Here is a 16,997-nt window from a genome sequence, read left to right as displayed (position 1 = left end):
TGTTCCTCCCATGTGTGGCTGAAGATGGCAATATCATCCAGGTAGGCACAAGCAAAGTCGCCACATCCCCGGAGGATCTGGTCCACCATTCTCTGAAAGGTTGCAGGGGTGTTTTTCATTCCGAAAGGCATGTTTAGAAATTCACACAGACCAAAGCGGGTTATAAAAGCCGACCTTTCTCTACCTTCCTCCGTCAGGGGAATTTGCCAGTATCCCTTACTGAGATCCAAGGTGGTGACGTATCGTGCCCCAGCTAGCCGGTCTAGAAGTTCATCAATGCGGGGCATTGGGTAAGCATCACTGATGGTATGGTCATTTAGTCGTCTGTAGTCCACACAAAATCGAGTACTCCCATCTTTCTTGGGTACTAACACAACAGGAGAGGCCCAAGGACTATGGGAGGCCTGAATCGCCCCAAGCTGTAACATCTCCTCCAGCTCATGCTGCATGATGTTTCTAACTGATTCTGGTACCCAGTAGGGAGCCTGCTGTATGGGACGAATGCCCTGAGTGTCCACATGATGTTGGGTTACTGTGGTTCGACCTTGTCGGGATGAGAAAGCAGCCTGTCTCTGATGGAGCACTCCCAGCATTTGTTTTTCTAAGTGATCTCTCAGAGGAACCTGTTCCACAGTGGATGGGGCTCTGGCTGCTTCAACAAGATCAGGTAATGGGTCCTCATCCTCCTGACCATCTTCTGATGCCAGCCGACAGCTTGCTATCATAGGTAATGTCCAGTCATGGTACTCCTTAATCATATTCACATGGACAGTCCTTTGTCTTAGACCCTGATCATCTAGAGCAAGAAGGTAATTGGTGTTGTTTAGTTTTCTGAGAACCCGGAAGGGACCCTCCCATGTTGTCTGGAGTTTATTTTGCCGATGGGGAACAATCATTAAGACTTGTTGTCCCTCTACAAATTCTCGATAGCGTGCTTTGCGGTCATACCATGTCTTCTGTCTGGTTTGAGCCATCCGCACATGATTCTGAGCCAAACTAGCAAGTTGAGCCAGGGTTTCACGAAGCTTCAGGACATATTCCTGTATCTTCAACTTGCCCCTCCCAATATTCCTTTAGCAGAGTTAACGGTCCTCTGACCTTTCTTCCATAGAGTAGTTCAAAGGGGGAAAACCCAGTGGACTCCTGGGGAACTTCCCGATAGGCGAACAGGAGATGGGGTAGGGACTTCTCCCAGTCTGAATCCCTGTCAGTGAAGGCCCTTAGCATATTTGTCAGTGCTTGATTAAACCGTTCACAAAGTCTATTGGTTTGAGGATGGTATGCTGTGGTTCGTATTGCTCGTACTCCACAGGTGCGCCACAGACACTGCACCAACTCTGACATAAACTGGGAGCCTTGGTCCGATAAGATTTCACTTGGGAATCCTACTCTGGTGAAAATGGTAACAAGGGCCTCGGCCACCTTGGCTGCAGAAATACTTGACAAGGCCACGGCTTCTGGATATCGGGTGGCGTAGTCCACAACAGTGAGAATGTACTGCTTTCCAGATTTACTTGGTTTAGCCAGAGGTCCAAGGATATCAACAGCTACTCTTTGAAAGGGTTCTTCTATGATAGGGAGTGGTTCCAAGGGTGCCTTTGGGTGATCTCCAGGACGCCCTCTACGCTGACATATGTCGTAGGTTCGGCAGAAATGCGCCACTGCTTGAGAAATTCTAGGCCAATAGAAAATTTGAGTCAATAGTCTCTTGGTGCGGGTTTTCCCTTGATGGCCAGCAGTAGGAATGTCATGAGCAAGGTGTAATAGGGAAATTCGGTATTTCTGAGGAACAATCAGCTGTTTGCTATAAGTCCAGGGCTTATCTAAGGAGTCAGTGTTGGTAACTCGATATAGAAGTCCATTTTGTCTTATAATTTATTCCCCATTTTCTCCTAACTGCCCTACTTCAGCCCGAGCTCTAAAGCTAGCCAGGGTGGGGTCAGTCTCTAGCTCTTGTCTAAACTGAACTTTATCCCAAGTGACATTCATATGAGACCCACAAGAAGAATCACTCACCGGCTGTGACGGTAGTTTAGGTGTCCTCATTTCCATTGATGTGTTGAACACGTCCACATCTGCTGCTCTCTTGGCTTGACTTCTGGTTATCGCACTGACAAAGTGGCATTGAAGATTCCCCACATCATTCCCTAGAAGAATGTCTGCAGGAAGGCCGCTCATCACACCAATCATGTATTGTTTTGCCCCAAAGCCATAATCCAGGGTCACACTCGCTCTTGGAATGTATCTTTGAGTACCTCCAGCCAATTCATTGGCAATTCCTGGTCCCTTTTGTATTGCTTCTGGTTGAATTACTCGGGGATCTGCTATGGTGAGAAAAGCCCCAGTGTCACGAAAGCCAACAACTTTTTGGCCATCCAACGCGACCTCCTGTAGATGTTTATGCTGAAGATCAGAAAAACGGGTGGCTGTGGCTCGCACCCCATAGACTCCTGGTAGGGAAGTCAACATATCAGAGTCACTTGGCAAATCATCAGGGAGTGAATCCAGCTCTTCTCCTGTAGAGGGTGTCTGTAGATAATGGACAGGCAAAGGGGGTCTGTAACTGTTTTGCCTCCGAACACCTGGACAGTGAGCTTGCAGATGACCAGGCTGCCCACATCCATAACATCTGCGTTCTATGATTCTTTCTCCACGTCGTACTCCCAAAGAGGAGGCAGGAGTAATAGGAGGCACATTCACACGGGGTCCGCCATGTGTTGGTAGTCTAGTGGGACGGTGAACATTGGAGGCCAAAGTACAAGGGACCACTGGTGTTGGGGAGCTAGTAGTTTTTTTTCTCACTGACTAGTAGCCTTTTCCATTGAGGCTTGATCGTGAGAAGCTCATCAGCTAGAGCGGCAGCTTGTTCCACAGGTGACTGCTTTCTCTCATGCACCCATTTCCTGATTTCAGCAGGGCACCTGGCATAGAACTGCTCTTTCAGGATGACCTGGAGGAAGGTCTCCCAAATTAAGGCCCCCTCTCCCTCCAGCCAGCGATGGCATACTTGTTTCAGTTTGTGGGCATACATCTTGAAAGACACTTCTCCATCACAGGCTAACGTACAGAACTGAGTCCTATAAGTATCTGGGGTCATGGCATAATGTTCCAGAATGGTCTGTTTTATCTCCCATACTCACAATTCCACTGAGGGTCCATAGCTCTATAGGCGTCGGCAGCTCCACCCTCCAAGAGGCCAACCAGGTGTCTGACTCGCTCTCTTTCTGGGACTTCCATTAATCGGCACTGATGCTCAAAGTCCTGGAAGAAGACCTCAATGTTGCCTGCAGCTTCATTAAGTGGCTTAAAGTCCTTGCGGGACACTCTGGAGAATTCCCTCATAGTGGGTGCTGTGGTTACAGTTTGTCTGGAGCCTCTAGCTGCTTCCACAGCAAACCTCCTCTCCAGCAATGCCCTCTCTTGAGTTCTGCGAATGGCATCCATCTTATATTCAATGGTGACCTCATCTCCCAGCAGTGCCATCTCCTCCTCATACCACACAACCCATTGACTTTTTTGGGTATTTACCTCCAGCTCCCGTCTTTCCTCCCCTTGCTGTGGAAATTGTTCCTCGGTGCCATCTTGCAGGCAAGCGTTTTCCAATGCCTCAATTAGTTGCTCCTTAGAGAGTCCTTTGTAGCCGACTCCTAATTCACAGGCCTTTGTTTGTAGGCTCACCACAGTCCAGTTCCTATATCCTGAGGTTCTGGTTTCAGACGTTGATGGGCCATTGTCCTCCATTTCTTCTGCTCTGATCCAGCTGCGCTGCCACCAGTTTGTGACGGGGTATGCGACAGAGTAGTAAGGGACACCAGACCGATGAATAATCCAAGAAGATTTAATGAGGCAGTGAGCATAAAACATCCAATATCCAAATGGTTCTTTAGAGTCCACACAAAGGAAACAGATCTGGGGCAATCCGACGCCAAGGAGAATGCAACAGTCCTCATATGTGTTCCCTAAATCCAGGAGCGTGGCAGCTGATCCTCAATGTCCAATCGTTCATGTACGGGCAAAAAGGAGCTGGCCTCAGCACAGGTCCTCGCCCTTCACCCAACAAAGCATAACTAAACTAAAAAACATGTGGCTGAATCTCCCACCTCTCCTTAGATCCACCCCCTTAACATTTGCTACTTGTAGCTACTAGTTAGAAAGAAGTTCCTAGACACAGTCTCCAGAGATTGTGTACTAGGGAAGCCCCCTGCAGAGGAGAACAATATACATTCAACCCCCACCAAATCACGGACAGTAGCTACTGCTGAAGCCTGATTGCAATATGATACAGGCTGGGGGGATATAATGTTACAGGGATACAGCTGGCCCTAATGAGTCCTAATTCTGTCCCTACCTAGCAATGGAGGGTATGACGCCCTTGAGTTGTGGCGCCCCCATTCACCGACTGGAGACCCTAAAAGTCCCTAAATCATCCTACACTATACAAACAAGTGAACACCCAAAAATACAGTGAAAAACAATAATCATTAAAAAAAAGCAGACTAATATGACTGAGCACTAATATGCCATAAAAAAATCATTGTCACTCATCTGGTAGGAGGTCCAGTAGTCAGGGTCCTCAAGAAAAACGTTGTCCCGACGCATTTTTCCCTGTGGGATTCACTGGGTTCATCAGTTTGATAGATGTCCAGGATGACAAGTGTCGCATCCCAGAGCAGCCAGAGTCAGAGGGCTTTAGGAAAATACCTCCCACTACACTAGATTAGGTTTTTGTTTGGTGCATTTTATCTTTTAAATTTATTATTAAAGTTTATATTTTATGTGTTTTTTTTTTTTGGTTTATATACATTATTGTACTTTCTATCTTTTATCAGCTGTTGCTTTTGGTTTCTCCATGTCGGTGTGATGCCTCAGGTTGATACAGGCTCGTAGACACCAAACTTGTATATGTTTACTTTTATCTAAGGGGTTAAAAAAAATCAGAAGTTTGTCCAAAAAGGTGGCTCACCTTTTGCGCCATTTTTTGCGACCCGTAGCGTTCTCATTTTTCGGGATCTGGGGCTCAGTGACGGCTTATTTTTTTGCGTCCCAAGCTGACATTTTTAATGGTACCATTTTCTGCGTTTTGATCACCTGTTATTGCATTTTTCGCAAAATTTGTGGTGACCAAAAAACGTAATTTTGGCGTTTGGATTTTTTTTTCCGCTATGCTGTTTACCTGTCAGATTAATTTATATTATATTTTGATAGATTGGGCATTTTTGAATGCGGCGATACCAAATATGTGTATATTTTTTAACCCTTTAATTTTCAATGGGGCGAAAGTGGGGTGATTTGAACTTTTTAGTTTTTTTTTTTTATTTTTTTAAAATTTTTAATACTTTTATTTTTTTAGGTTTACTAGTCTGATTGCGCATATATTTCTGGTGATCACAGCTCTGATCACCAGCAATACTTACCTCTTGTCACTGGCAGCACTCGGCTGAGTGAAACAGGAAGTGACTCATGCTAGCTACAGGAGTCATCACATGACCCTGTGCTACCATGACAACCATTGGCTTACAGTGATCACGTCATTGCGGCGCCGATTGAGCCAGGTGAGTAAAGATTTACTGCAGTGGGGATTTAAATAGCTTTGTCACATTTTGATAGCGCCATTTAAGGGGTTATCAGGCATGGGTGGAACACGGATCCACTCGTGCCTGCAAGGCACACATGTCAGCTGTTTAAATCAGCTGACGTGCGCGGATCCCCGTTGGCTGGCCGCAAGATTACACTATGACCGCTTAGGAGGTAATTTTACTGCCCACGGTCCTTAAGGGGTTAACCACTAAATAAAAAAAAAAAAAAGTAACAGATTCTTCTCAGTTGCTGGTTGCTGCTGTTATATCTGCTGTGTAATATAGCCACATCACAATCATGTAGTCACCATTTTCTTTCTAACCAGAACTGTCCCTATTACTTTGGGCATTGGAAGTCCTTCTGTTGGAGTGAGATCTGTTCTGTCCAGAGCTTACAGCCCGGAGAACGCAACCTACTCTCTGAAATTAGAAGATGCTGACCCTTCCCTTCCCAGATCTCTAAACTGCAAAATAGAATAGAATATAGCTGATGGAGCACCCTACGGGGTCTGGGGAATACTCGTTACCAGGCCGGTGAAGGTCAGGGGATTGTCACGGGTTGACCTGCCCGGTTTCGTGGCGCTGAGGTGTCCACGAAAGGGAAAGTGGAGGAGGATGGTTGTGGGGAGATGAGGATGAAGGGGTTGAGGAACTTGGGAGTTGTTGTCTCGTGACGCCACCTGTGGTATACGGCCAGGGATTAGCCGCCGCTGCGGGTGCTGTCCTCTGGGGTGGATGGTGTCCCAGCCGGGATGGTTCACCTCCCCACAGGTAGAACTAGGCCCCAGGGAGGATGATGGGGGTGGTAGTGGCCGTTGGCGCCAGAGCGTGGGGCGACGGCAATGATGGTCTGACTCAGTGGTTGCAGTTCAAGGTCTTTTACTCAAGTCCGGTTGTCACCGTTGGAGTGCCGGCCGCTGCCGTGATGGGCTCGAGCCGATCCCGGATAATTCAGAGGTCACCGCCGGTGTTCCCACTGTGTGTCCTTTCTGGTCGGGGGTCCCTCCAATCCCATAGTTGGTATGTGGAACGGGCTGCGGGTGTTTCTTGCACTCTCCGCAGACCTTGGAATCCTTGGTAGCTGTGTAAAGGCCGGGCTGAGCTGCCTGCTCCAAGCCACGGGTCCTGTAGTGCTCCCAAAAGTGCAAGGTGAGGCCTGAACTGTGCTCCTCACCCCAAGCTGTACCCAGGGGTAACTGACTATATGAATAGATGCGCCTTCCTTTTCCCCAAGTGGTTGTCCTAGTTACCCAGAAAGTCCCATGCCTCGTGATGGCCACCCCCCTATCTACCCTAGGCCAACCTCGGTGGGAAGCCCCTATCTGTGTGTCGTTTGTGAATGTGCTGAACACTAGCAATTAACCTCTTCCTTACCCGGGATGAGTACTGCACCTTAAGTGAGATGCAGTACCCTGTGGTGACTGAAGCATCAGGGGCATCACACTGACAACTTAGGAAGTCCTGTTAAGAGGCTTAGGGGTACTTTGCACACTACGACATCGCAGCTGCGATGTCGGTGGGGTCAAATTGAAAGTGACGCACTTCCGGCGTCGCTCTCGACATCGTAGTGTGTAAAGCCTAGATGATACGATTAACGAGCGCAAAAGCGTCATAATCGTATCATCGGTATAGCGTCGGCGTAAACCATAATTACCTTGCTGCGACGGCCCGATGTTGTTCCTCGTTCCTGCGGCAGCACACATCGCTGGCAACGCGGAAGGAAGGAGGTGGGTGGGATGTTTACATCCTGCTCATCTCCGCCCCTCCGTTGCTATTGGCCGCCTGTCGTGTGACGTCGCTATGACGCCGCACGACCCGCCCCCTTAATAAGGAGGCGGATCGCCGGCCAGAGCGACGTCGCAGGACAGGTGAGTGCATGTGAAGCTGCCGTAGCAAAAATGTTCCCTACACTAGCTATCACCATGATATCGCATCTGCGACGGGGGCGGGGACTATCGCACTCGGCATCGCAGCATCGGCTTGCGATGTCGTAGTGTGCAAAGTACCCCTAAGTAAAACAATCCATATTGACTTTCTAGAAAAAAAAAGTTGGACTTTTGAATAACACCATTCCTTTTTGCCGTATAATGTACTGAAAAAAAACAGGGAAAAAAATCTAATTGGAACTAAATGGTCAAAACATTGTAAAAATGCCTGGAGACATTCTTCATCACTGTGATTATGGTGATACTAAAAATTGTTCAATATTTTTATCTTTTTTTAACTTGTGATGAAAAAAAAATTGTGAATATTGCAAAAAACTTTTTTTTTTCTTTTTGTTGCCATTTTCTGAGACCCATTTACTGATCACTTAAGTTTCTATTGGTATCATTCTGGCCTACTTAACATATTTTGATAGCTTATTATTCCAGTATTTGGGAAGCAGAACAAACAAACAGGACCAAACATCATGGTCTACACTTTCCTGCTCTGTGGACTATTGTTAGAGTGTCAACTCTTTTTAGTAAATAATGTAATTTTTCTATTTAACCCTTTAGTGACGGAGCTAATTTTCACCTTAATGACCAGACCAAATTTTGCAATTCTGACCAGTGTCACTTCATGAGGTTATAACTCTAGAACGCTTCAACGGATCCCGGTGATTCTGAGATTGTTTTTTCGTCACATATTGGACTTCATGTTAGTACCAAATTTAGGACAATATTTTTTGCGTTTATTTATGAAAAAAATTGCATATTGGCAAAAATTTTGAAAATTTTGCAATTTTCAACTTTTGAATTTTTATACCGTTAAACCAGAGATTTCTGTGACACAAAATAGTTAATAAATAACATTTCCCACATGTCTACTTTACATCAGCACAATTTTGGGAACAAAATTTTTTTTCGTTAGGACGTTAGAGGGGTTCAAAGTTTATCAGCGATTTCTCATTTTTACATCAAAATTTACAAAACCAGTTTTTTAGGGACCACATCACATTTGAAGTGACTTCAATAGGCCTAGATGACAGAAAATACCCAAAAGTGACACCATTATAAAAACTGCACCTCCAAAGTACTCAAAACCACATTCAAGAAGTTTATTAACCCTTCAGGTGCTTCACATGAACAAAAGCAATGTGGAATGAAAAAAAGCAAAAATTAAATTTTACCTAAAAATGTTGCTCTAACCCAAATTTATTCACTTTTAGAAGAAATAACACAACAAAATGGACCCCAAAACTTGTTCCCCACTTTCTTATGAGCGCGCCTATACCCCACATGTGGTCAGAAACCTCTGTTTGGACAAATGGGAGGGCTCGGAACAGAAGGAGCAATATTTGAATTTTGGAAAGCAAATTTGGCTGAAATAGATTGCGGGCACCATGTTGCATTTACAGGTCCGCTAAGGTACCTAAACAGAAGAAACCCCTCACAAGTGACACCATTTTGGAAACTAGACCCCTCAAGGCTTCTATCTAGGGGTATAGTGAACATTTTAGATCCACAGGTACTTCACAGATTTTGTTAACGTTACGTTGTCATATTGAAAATTTTAATAATTTTCTCAAAAATGTTGCTTTAGCATCACTTTTCTCACTTTTTCAAGAGGTAATTCCAAAAATGTGACCTCAAGGTTTGTTAACCACTTTTTTATGAGCGCGGTGATACCTCACATGGGGTCTGAAACCTTTGTTTGGACAAATGGGAGGGCTTGGAACGAAAGGAGCAATATTTGAATTTTGGAAAGGAAATTTGGCTGAAAAAGATTGCGGGCACCATGTCACATTTGGAGGACCCCTAAGGTACCTAAACAGCAGAAACCCCGCACAAGTGACCCCATTTTGGAAACTAGGCCCCTCAAGGAATTTATCTAGATGTTTGGTGAGTACTCTGAACCCCCAGGTGCTTCACAGAATTTTATAACGTTGAGCCATGAAAAAAAAAAAATAAAATTTTACCACAAAATTGTTATTTCAACCAGGTAGCTTTTTTTTTTACAAGAGTAAAAGGAAAAAATTCAGCATAACATTTATTGTGCAATTTCTCCTGAGTTTGGCGATACCTTATATGTGGTGGAAATCAACTGTTTGGGCGCATGGCAGGGCTCGGAAGGGAAGGAGTGCCATTTGACTGCAAAATTGGCTGGAATCAATAGCGGACGCCAGGTTGCATTTGGAGAGCCCCTGAGGTGCCTAAACAGTGGCTGTCCCCCACAAGTGACTCCATTCTGGAAACAAGACACCTCAAGGCTTTTATCTAGGTGTATAGTGAGCAGTTTGAATCCACGAATACTTCACAGAATTTGATAAGCTTAGGTTGCCATATTGAAAATTTTCATTTTTTTCACAAAAATGTTGCTTCAGCATCAAATTTCTCACTTTTTCAAGAGACAACAACAAACCGTGGACCCAACAGGTTTTTATCCAATGTCTTATGAGCACAGGGATACCCCACATGTGGCCAAAAACCTCTGTTTGGATAAATTGGAGGGCTTGGAATGGAAGGAGCACCATTTGAATTCTGGAAAAGTTGAGATAAATTGCGGGCACCATGTCACATTTGCAGGGCCCCTTGGGTACCTATACATTAGAAACCCCCCACAAGTGACCCCATTTTGGAAACTGGATTTTATTCAGGAGTATAGTAAGCATTTTGAATCCACAGGTACTTCACAAAAATGTTGCTGTAGCAACAAATGTCTCACTTTTAGGCTATGTGGCCATGATCCAGCGACACGGCGTCTAGTACACAGTGTCAGCCTTCCTGCAGAGATGTGAGTGTTGTCCACGGGAGAACGCAGCTGCCCATGCCCACGATTTGGGTTCAGGCCGCTGTGGAGCTCTATGCTACCTGCAGAGAACACTCATCTCCGCAGCATAAATTGACATGCGGAGGCTTGGGAAGCTGCACCACAGGTCAGTGTATGCTGCGGAGAAGAGAAGCACAGTGGGCATGGGATTTCTAAAAATCCTTCCACTGTGCTTCTACTGCACAACGCAGCGTTATGGACGCAGGGAAAACACTCTGCGCCCAAAACGCTGCAAACCCTGATCGTGGGCACACAGCCTAAAATGCTACAATGGATGAATGGATAGATGTCAAACAAATATAACGTCCCACCCCCTGCATATTCTAAGCTGGCGCCCTTTAGTGCCTTTCATGTGGCACTAAAGGGTGCCTAGCCTTGTATTTAGCCCCCCAAAAAATTAATAATTAAAATAAACGACGTGGGGTCCCCCCTATTTTTGATAGCCAGCTAGGGTAAAGCAGACAGCTGTAGCCTGCAAACCACAGCTGACAGCTTCACCTTGGCTGGTGATCAATTTGGAGGGCTCCCCAGGCGTTTTTTTAAAAAAAAAACAAAACGTGGGGTCCCCCCCAAATTAGATCACCAGCCAAGGTGAAGCGGACAGCTGGGGTCTGGTATTCTCAGGGTGGGAAGAGCCATGGTTATTGGACTCTTCCCAGCCTAAAAATAGCAGGCCGCAGCCGCCCCAGAAGTGGCGCATCCATTAGATGCGCCAATCCTGGCGCTTCGCTCCAGCTCATCCCGCGCCCTGGTGCGGTGGCAGACGGGGTAATATATGGGGTTGATACCAGCTGTAATGTCACCTGGCATCAAGCCCTGGTGTTAGTGATGTCACGGCATCTGAACAGATACCCGACATTACTAACCCAGTCAAGTAATAGAAAAAAATAAAGACAAAAAAAAAATTATTTGAAAAAAAAACTCCCCGAAACATTCCTCTTTTACCAATTTATTGAAAATAAATAAATTTCGGTCGCTGTAATCCATTTTGGAGGTCCCACGCCCACTCTGGATCTTCTAGAATATGGGGGGCACGTTCAGGGAACGTATCCCCCATTTTCTGGAAGAGCAAGCTCTCCATGAGCAGTGTGGGTGCAGTAATCTGAGAATACTGCACTCACACTGCCCCGGTCCAACCTAGGGCAGAGTGACCTGCAGTAACCTCATTCTAGAATATGAGGGGCACGCTCACAGAACGTACCCCCCATTTTCTAGAACAGCAGTCTCTCCATGTGAGGAGTGTGACTGCAGATTACCGCACTCACCCTCCCCCGGTCCACAGTGGAGTAGCCTGTGCAGTAGCGACGTCAGCAGGATCCCTGCTTGCAGGGATCCAGCTGACAGCTGCTGTCTGCTCATGCGCCGTCAGCTTTCAAGAAGGAGGCGGCGTGCTGTGATCGCGGGGCCGGAGCAGGAGCACCAGCAGCCAGGTAACGTAAAACCGGGGGCTAGGGGGGGGGCGGGGGCGACGGCGACGGCGGGACCTGGGGACAACTTTCTGCCGCATGTGACGTGTCACATGCGGCAGAAAGTGCAGGATGAATGCGGCCGCCATCTTCCACGCTCCGGAGGGGGGAGGGGGGAGGCGGCTCTGGAGACCGGAGGGGGCTCCGGGGACCAGAGATCTCCGGTGGACCGGAGGAGGGGTCAGGGGGAGGACATTTCCCTCCGATCTGAAATGTTTGATCATTTCAGATCGGAGGGAAATGAATGCAGAGCCGGCGGCGGCGGGAGTTTTCAGCGCGCGTCGGCGCCATCTTGGATTTTCCGGAGGGGGGGTAGGGGTGGTGGGGGGACTCTCCGGTACCGGGGGCTTTGGGGGCACTAAGGGCTCATATTTATTTCTCATCTGACATGTTTGATCACGTCAGATGAGAAATAAATCAATTTTACCGGCCATTTATTTTTTTTTAATGTTGTCGCCGGTATACGGTGTATACCGGCGATCGCATTAACGGGGTCCAAAAAAAACACCCCGATTCATAATCTTGGGGGTCTCGGCTACCTCCGGTAGCTGAAACCCCCGAGATTTTTCGTCACTGGGGGGTGCTACAAGCTTTTTCCGGCCTGACGTCTCAAGACGTCGGAACAGAATAAGTACCCTGTTTTTCCGACGTCTTGAGACGTTAGGCCGTCGCTATGGGGTTAACTTGCATTTTCTATTGATATTTAGAAATGTTATACAAATATATATTTTTAAAGATATTTTATTAAAAAAAAAATATTTTTATTCTTGGCAGATGACTGTACCAGGAGATCAAAGGAACATGTGACATCTACAATGTTGAAATCAGATGAACTTGATATCACACAAGACATAACTAAAGTGAATGTCATTACTCCAGATATCCCATCATCCCTTCACAGCAAAGATCTATCATCTGATCCTTATAAACAGGTCATATCTTCTGATTCACCACAGACTGTTAAGAAAGATAAATGTCACAAAATAGGCATCAAAAATCAAACTGCTCCTACAGCAAAGATGCCTTTTTCAAGTGCAGAATATAGGAAATGTGTTACCCTTAAAATGTCTTTTGTTACTCATCAAAAAAATTGCACAAAGGAGGAAATATTTTCTTGTGCACAGTGTGGGAAATATTTTAATCAGAAATCAGAGCTTGTTAGACACAGTGGAGAAGCCATATTTCTGTTCAGATTGTAGGATTTCTTTTGTAGTAGATAATATCTCATTAGACACCAGAAAAGTCACACAGGGAAGAAGTCCTATTCATGTTCAGAATGTGGGAAATGTTATGCAAAGAAATCAAATCTTATTAGACATCAGAGATTTCACACAGGAGAGAAACCTTTTCCATGTTCAGAATGTGGCAAATGTTATGTAGAAAAATCAATGCTTGTTAGACATCAGAGAACTCACACAGGAGAGAAGCCATATTCATGCTCAGAATGTGGGAAATGTTTTAATCAAAAATCACTTTTAGTTAACCATCAGAAAATTCACGCAGGGGAGAAACCTTTTTCATGTTCAGAATGTCGAAAATGTTTTGCAGATAAATCAAATTTTGTTAGACATCAGAAATGTCACACAGCTGATAAGCATAGAATGTGGGAAATGTTTTAGACACAAATCAGATTTAGTTGTCCAGAGGCTGTGATTTTTCCAAAAGGAGGATCTACAAAATATTAATGTCACTTTTATGTTGAGGTGCCCATACTTTTCACCGGTCAAATTTTGTTTAAATGCGGATTGCACATTTTCTGTTAGTACAATAAACCTCATTTCAATCCAGAAATATTACTCAGTCCATCAGTTATTAGATATATGAAACTGAAATAGCTGTTGCAAAAACGCAAATTGTTATAATGAAAAAAGGTTAACATTAATAGGGGTGCCCAAACTTTTTCATATGACTGTATGAGATGGGATCGGCATTACCGCTGTATGGAGACACTGTATATATGGGATGTGATCGGCATTACTGCTGTATGGAGACGCTACAAGGCAAGCAAAGGAGAGAGGCGATCAGTTGGTACAAAAATTATTTTTATTCACAATAATAGCAAACAGGTGAAGGGATAAGAGGCAAAAAGCGATTTACATCACCACAATGTAAGGTGATATACTATATTTAATAACAAAAATGGCTGACAAGCAGTGCATAAAGGTATGTATGTTGAGTCCATGCTACCGTGTACAGCATCCAATATTCATTATATCCATATCATTATCACATCGATAATATGGGGTCAACACAATACATACCATACATAAACAAATAATCATACACATATATTCATACTAGTATCATACCGCTGTGTCTATGTCAAAAATTATTCATTATTCCATGATCAAAATAATTCCGATCATAGGATATAGCCTGGCGCAACAAGGAAAGCACATATATCAGGGATCAATGAATTACTCCACAGAAAAAGCTCATGATAAGTGTATATGCAAAGCTATCCATGATAGAATACATACAAGCCATCATTGCATATATATAAATATTAAATATATATATATATAATATTTCCCCATATGTGACAGTGGATTTAGAATTGACGCCCTGGACTGCAAGAACACGTGTTTGTCTTCAATAAATATTTGTTTAGTGTATAATTGTCATATTACATCATATTGGACGTTGTTGTTGATTCTTGCTGTAACACAAATTGAGTTATGTATACATGTGTGGCTTTCATGTGGCCCCATGGAATGTAGGTGAACATGCTGTGTGTATACATTGTTCTTTTATGGTATGTCTTTCAACATGTTTTGATCTATATATTGGTCTATTTTAGAATAATGTATGTGCAGCTTGGACGGACGTGTATATAACACTATATGTGTTTTAACTATCTTTGTATAGATTGCTATGGTGTTTATATTACTGTCCTATGGGGTTTAATATATGACGAACTCTCTCCTATTATGAGATTTTCAATATCACTGATGAAGGATTATGTATTATTGTTTATGATCCATATAAAGTATTTCTGTCTTTCCCCACCTGGTTGGGTTGTCCACGCATGCGTCGCCGGCCTTGGATTTCTCTGTCTCTCGGGCGCGTCTCTATGGTTACGGGGACGCTGGTTTTCTTACCCGGCGCCCTCTGTGGCCATGACGCGTCTGTGAGGCGGGACTTCCGCCCGGCCGGCTTCGGATGCGTCACAATGACTGCCCAACCAGCTGGGGATTGAGGCCTTTTTAAACGGCACCCCCTTTCCTTTCTGGTCACGCCCCCTGACGAAGGTACACACCGAAATGCGCATCGGGCGCATTACCACCACAGTGTTCATTATCATCTAGGTAATGTTATCCATGTTGACTTATGGCTAGCGGTGCATTTCTCTTATCTCCTGCACTTTTATGTGAGTACTGATAGCGTATGGCTGTGTCTATGGTATCCTGGCGCTACATGTGCTGCAGTTTTACTGCGCCCTTGGTTGACATATAGGGAATTATGTTGGCTCTTTATCTGTATGCAATCATTTAATGGACTACCTGTGAGACATCTGTTATGACCTTATGTTAGATAGCTCCCTTTTTTCTGCATGTGATTATATGGTGATGTCTGATGTGCGCTCCATTATGTGTTATATTGCGATTATGTGTTGGAGTATTGATTAGACATCCCTTGTGATCCCATGGTGGATGATATTTTTGGGATAGGTTTCCATTTAATATTTATATATATGCAATGATGGCTTGTATGTATTCTATCATGGATAGCTTTGCATATACACTTATCATGAGCTTTTTCTGTGGAGTAATTCATTGATCCCTGATATATGTGCTTTCCTTGTTGCGCCAGGCTATATCCTATGATCGGAATTATTTTGATCATGGAATAATGAATAATTTTTGACATAGACACAGCGGTATGATACTAGTATGAATATATGTGTATGATTATTTGTTTATGTATGGTATGTATTGTGTTGACCCCATATTATCGATGTGATAATGATATGGATATAATGAATATTGGATGCTGTACACGGTAGCATGGACTCAACATACATACCTTTATGCACTGCTTGTCAGCCATTTTTGTTATTAAATATAGTATATCACCTTACATTGTGGTGATGTAAATCGCTTTTTGCCTCTTATCCCTTCACCTGTTTGCTATTATTGTGAATAAAAATAATTTTTGTACCAACTGATCGCCTCTCTCCTTTGCTTGCCTTGTAACTTTTTAGCGATTTGGTCCATATTTAGTAGTCCTTATTTGCATTCTATGATATATATATATATGATATATTGATATATCCTTATGAACATGCTGATGGTTATGCCGTTATTTATTCTGTATGGAGACGCTGTATATATGGGATGTGATCGGCATTACTGCTGTATGGAGACGCTGTATATATGAGATGTGATCGGCATTAATGCTGTATGGAGACACTGTATATATGGGATGTGATCGGCATTACCGCTGTATGGAGACGCTGTATATATGGGATGTGATCGGCATTACTGCTGTATGGAGACGCTGTATATATGGGATGTGATCGGCATTACTGCTGTATGGAGACGCTGTATATATGGGATATGATCGGCATTACCGCTGTATGGAGACGCTGTATATATGGGATGTGATCGGCATTACCGCTGTATGGAGACGCTGTATATATGGGATGTGATCGGCATTACTGCTGTATGGAGACGCTGTATATATGGGATGTGATCGGCATTACCGCTGTATGGAGATGCTGTATATATGGAATATGATCGGCATTACTGCTGTATGGAGACGCTGTATATATGAGATGTGATCGGCATTACCGCTGTATGGAGACGCTGTATATATGACATGTGATCGGCATTACTGCTGTATGGAGACGCTGTATATATGGGATGTGATCGGCATTACCGCTGTATGGAGACACTGTATATATGAGATGTGATCGGCATTACTGCTTTATGGAGACACTGATACTTTTGAGGTGGAGGAGCCTCATTATTAAGACAATGTCTTATATTATTTTTTGCCTATGAGCTAGGGCTTTTTCTTAGGAAAACGCGAGTTGGGGGTAAGTTTATCCCCCCAAAAAAGCAGACCCCCCCCCTTCCCAGGAGAATCATACTTACCAAACCCAGGATATCTGCATCGCTCCCAGGTCCTCCTGGGAGTGGTATCACCGGATGTTGCGCAATCTGATGTGCGATCTGATGTGTGATTGTGTTTGCGATCT

The 16,997-nt window shown here is 44.3% G+C and overlaps 1 protein-coding gene across 1 annotated transcript in view; it reads left to right on the top strand.

Annotated features, from left to right (window-relative positions):
* The window catches only part of LOC142312171 (uncharacterized), a 159,162-nt gene that overhangs the window by 37,486 nt on the left and 104,679 nt on the right, over window positions 1-16,997 (top strand). The window contains exon 7 of the mRNA XM_075351073.1: window positions 12,569-12,726. Coding sequence (XP_075207188.1) covers window positions 12,569-12,726 — 158 coding nt within the window. The remainder of the gene's footprint in view (window positions 1-12,568; window positions 12,727-16,997) is intronic.

The sequence above is a fragment of the Anomaloglossus baeobatrachus genome, chromosome 5 (assembly GCF_048569485.1).
Source record: "Anomaloglossus baeobatrachus isolate aAnoBae1 chromosome 5, aAnoBae1.hap1, whole genome shotgun sequence".
Taxonomy (NCBI): domain Eukaryota; kingdom Metazoa; phylum Chordata; class Amphibia; order Anura; family Aromobatidae; genus Anomaloglossus; species Anomaloglossus baeobatrachus.
The sequence above is the reverse complement of the archived record's forward strand: the minus strand, read 5'-3'. Positions and strand labels throughout refer to the sequence as shown.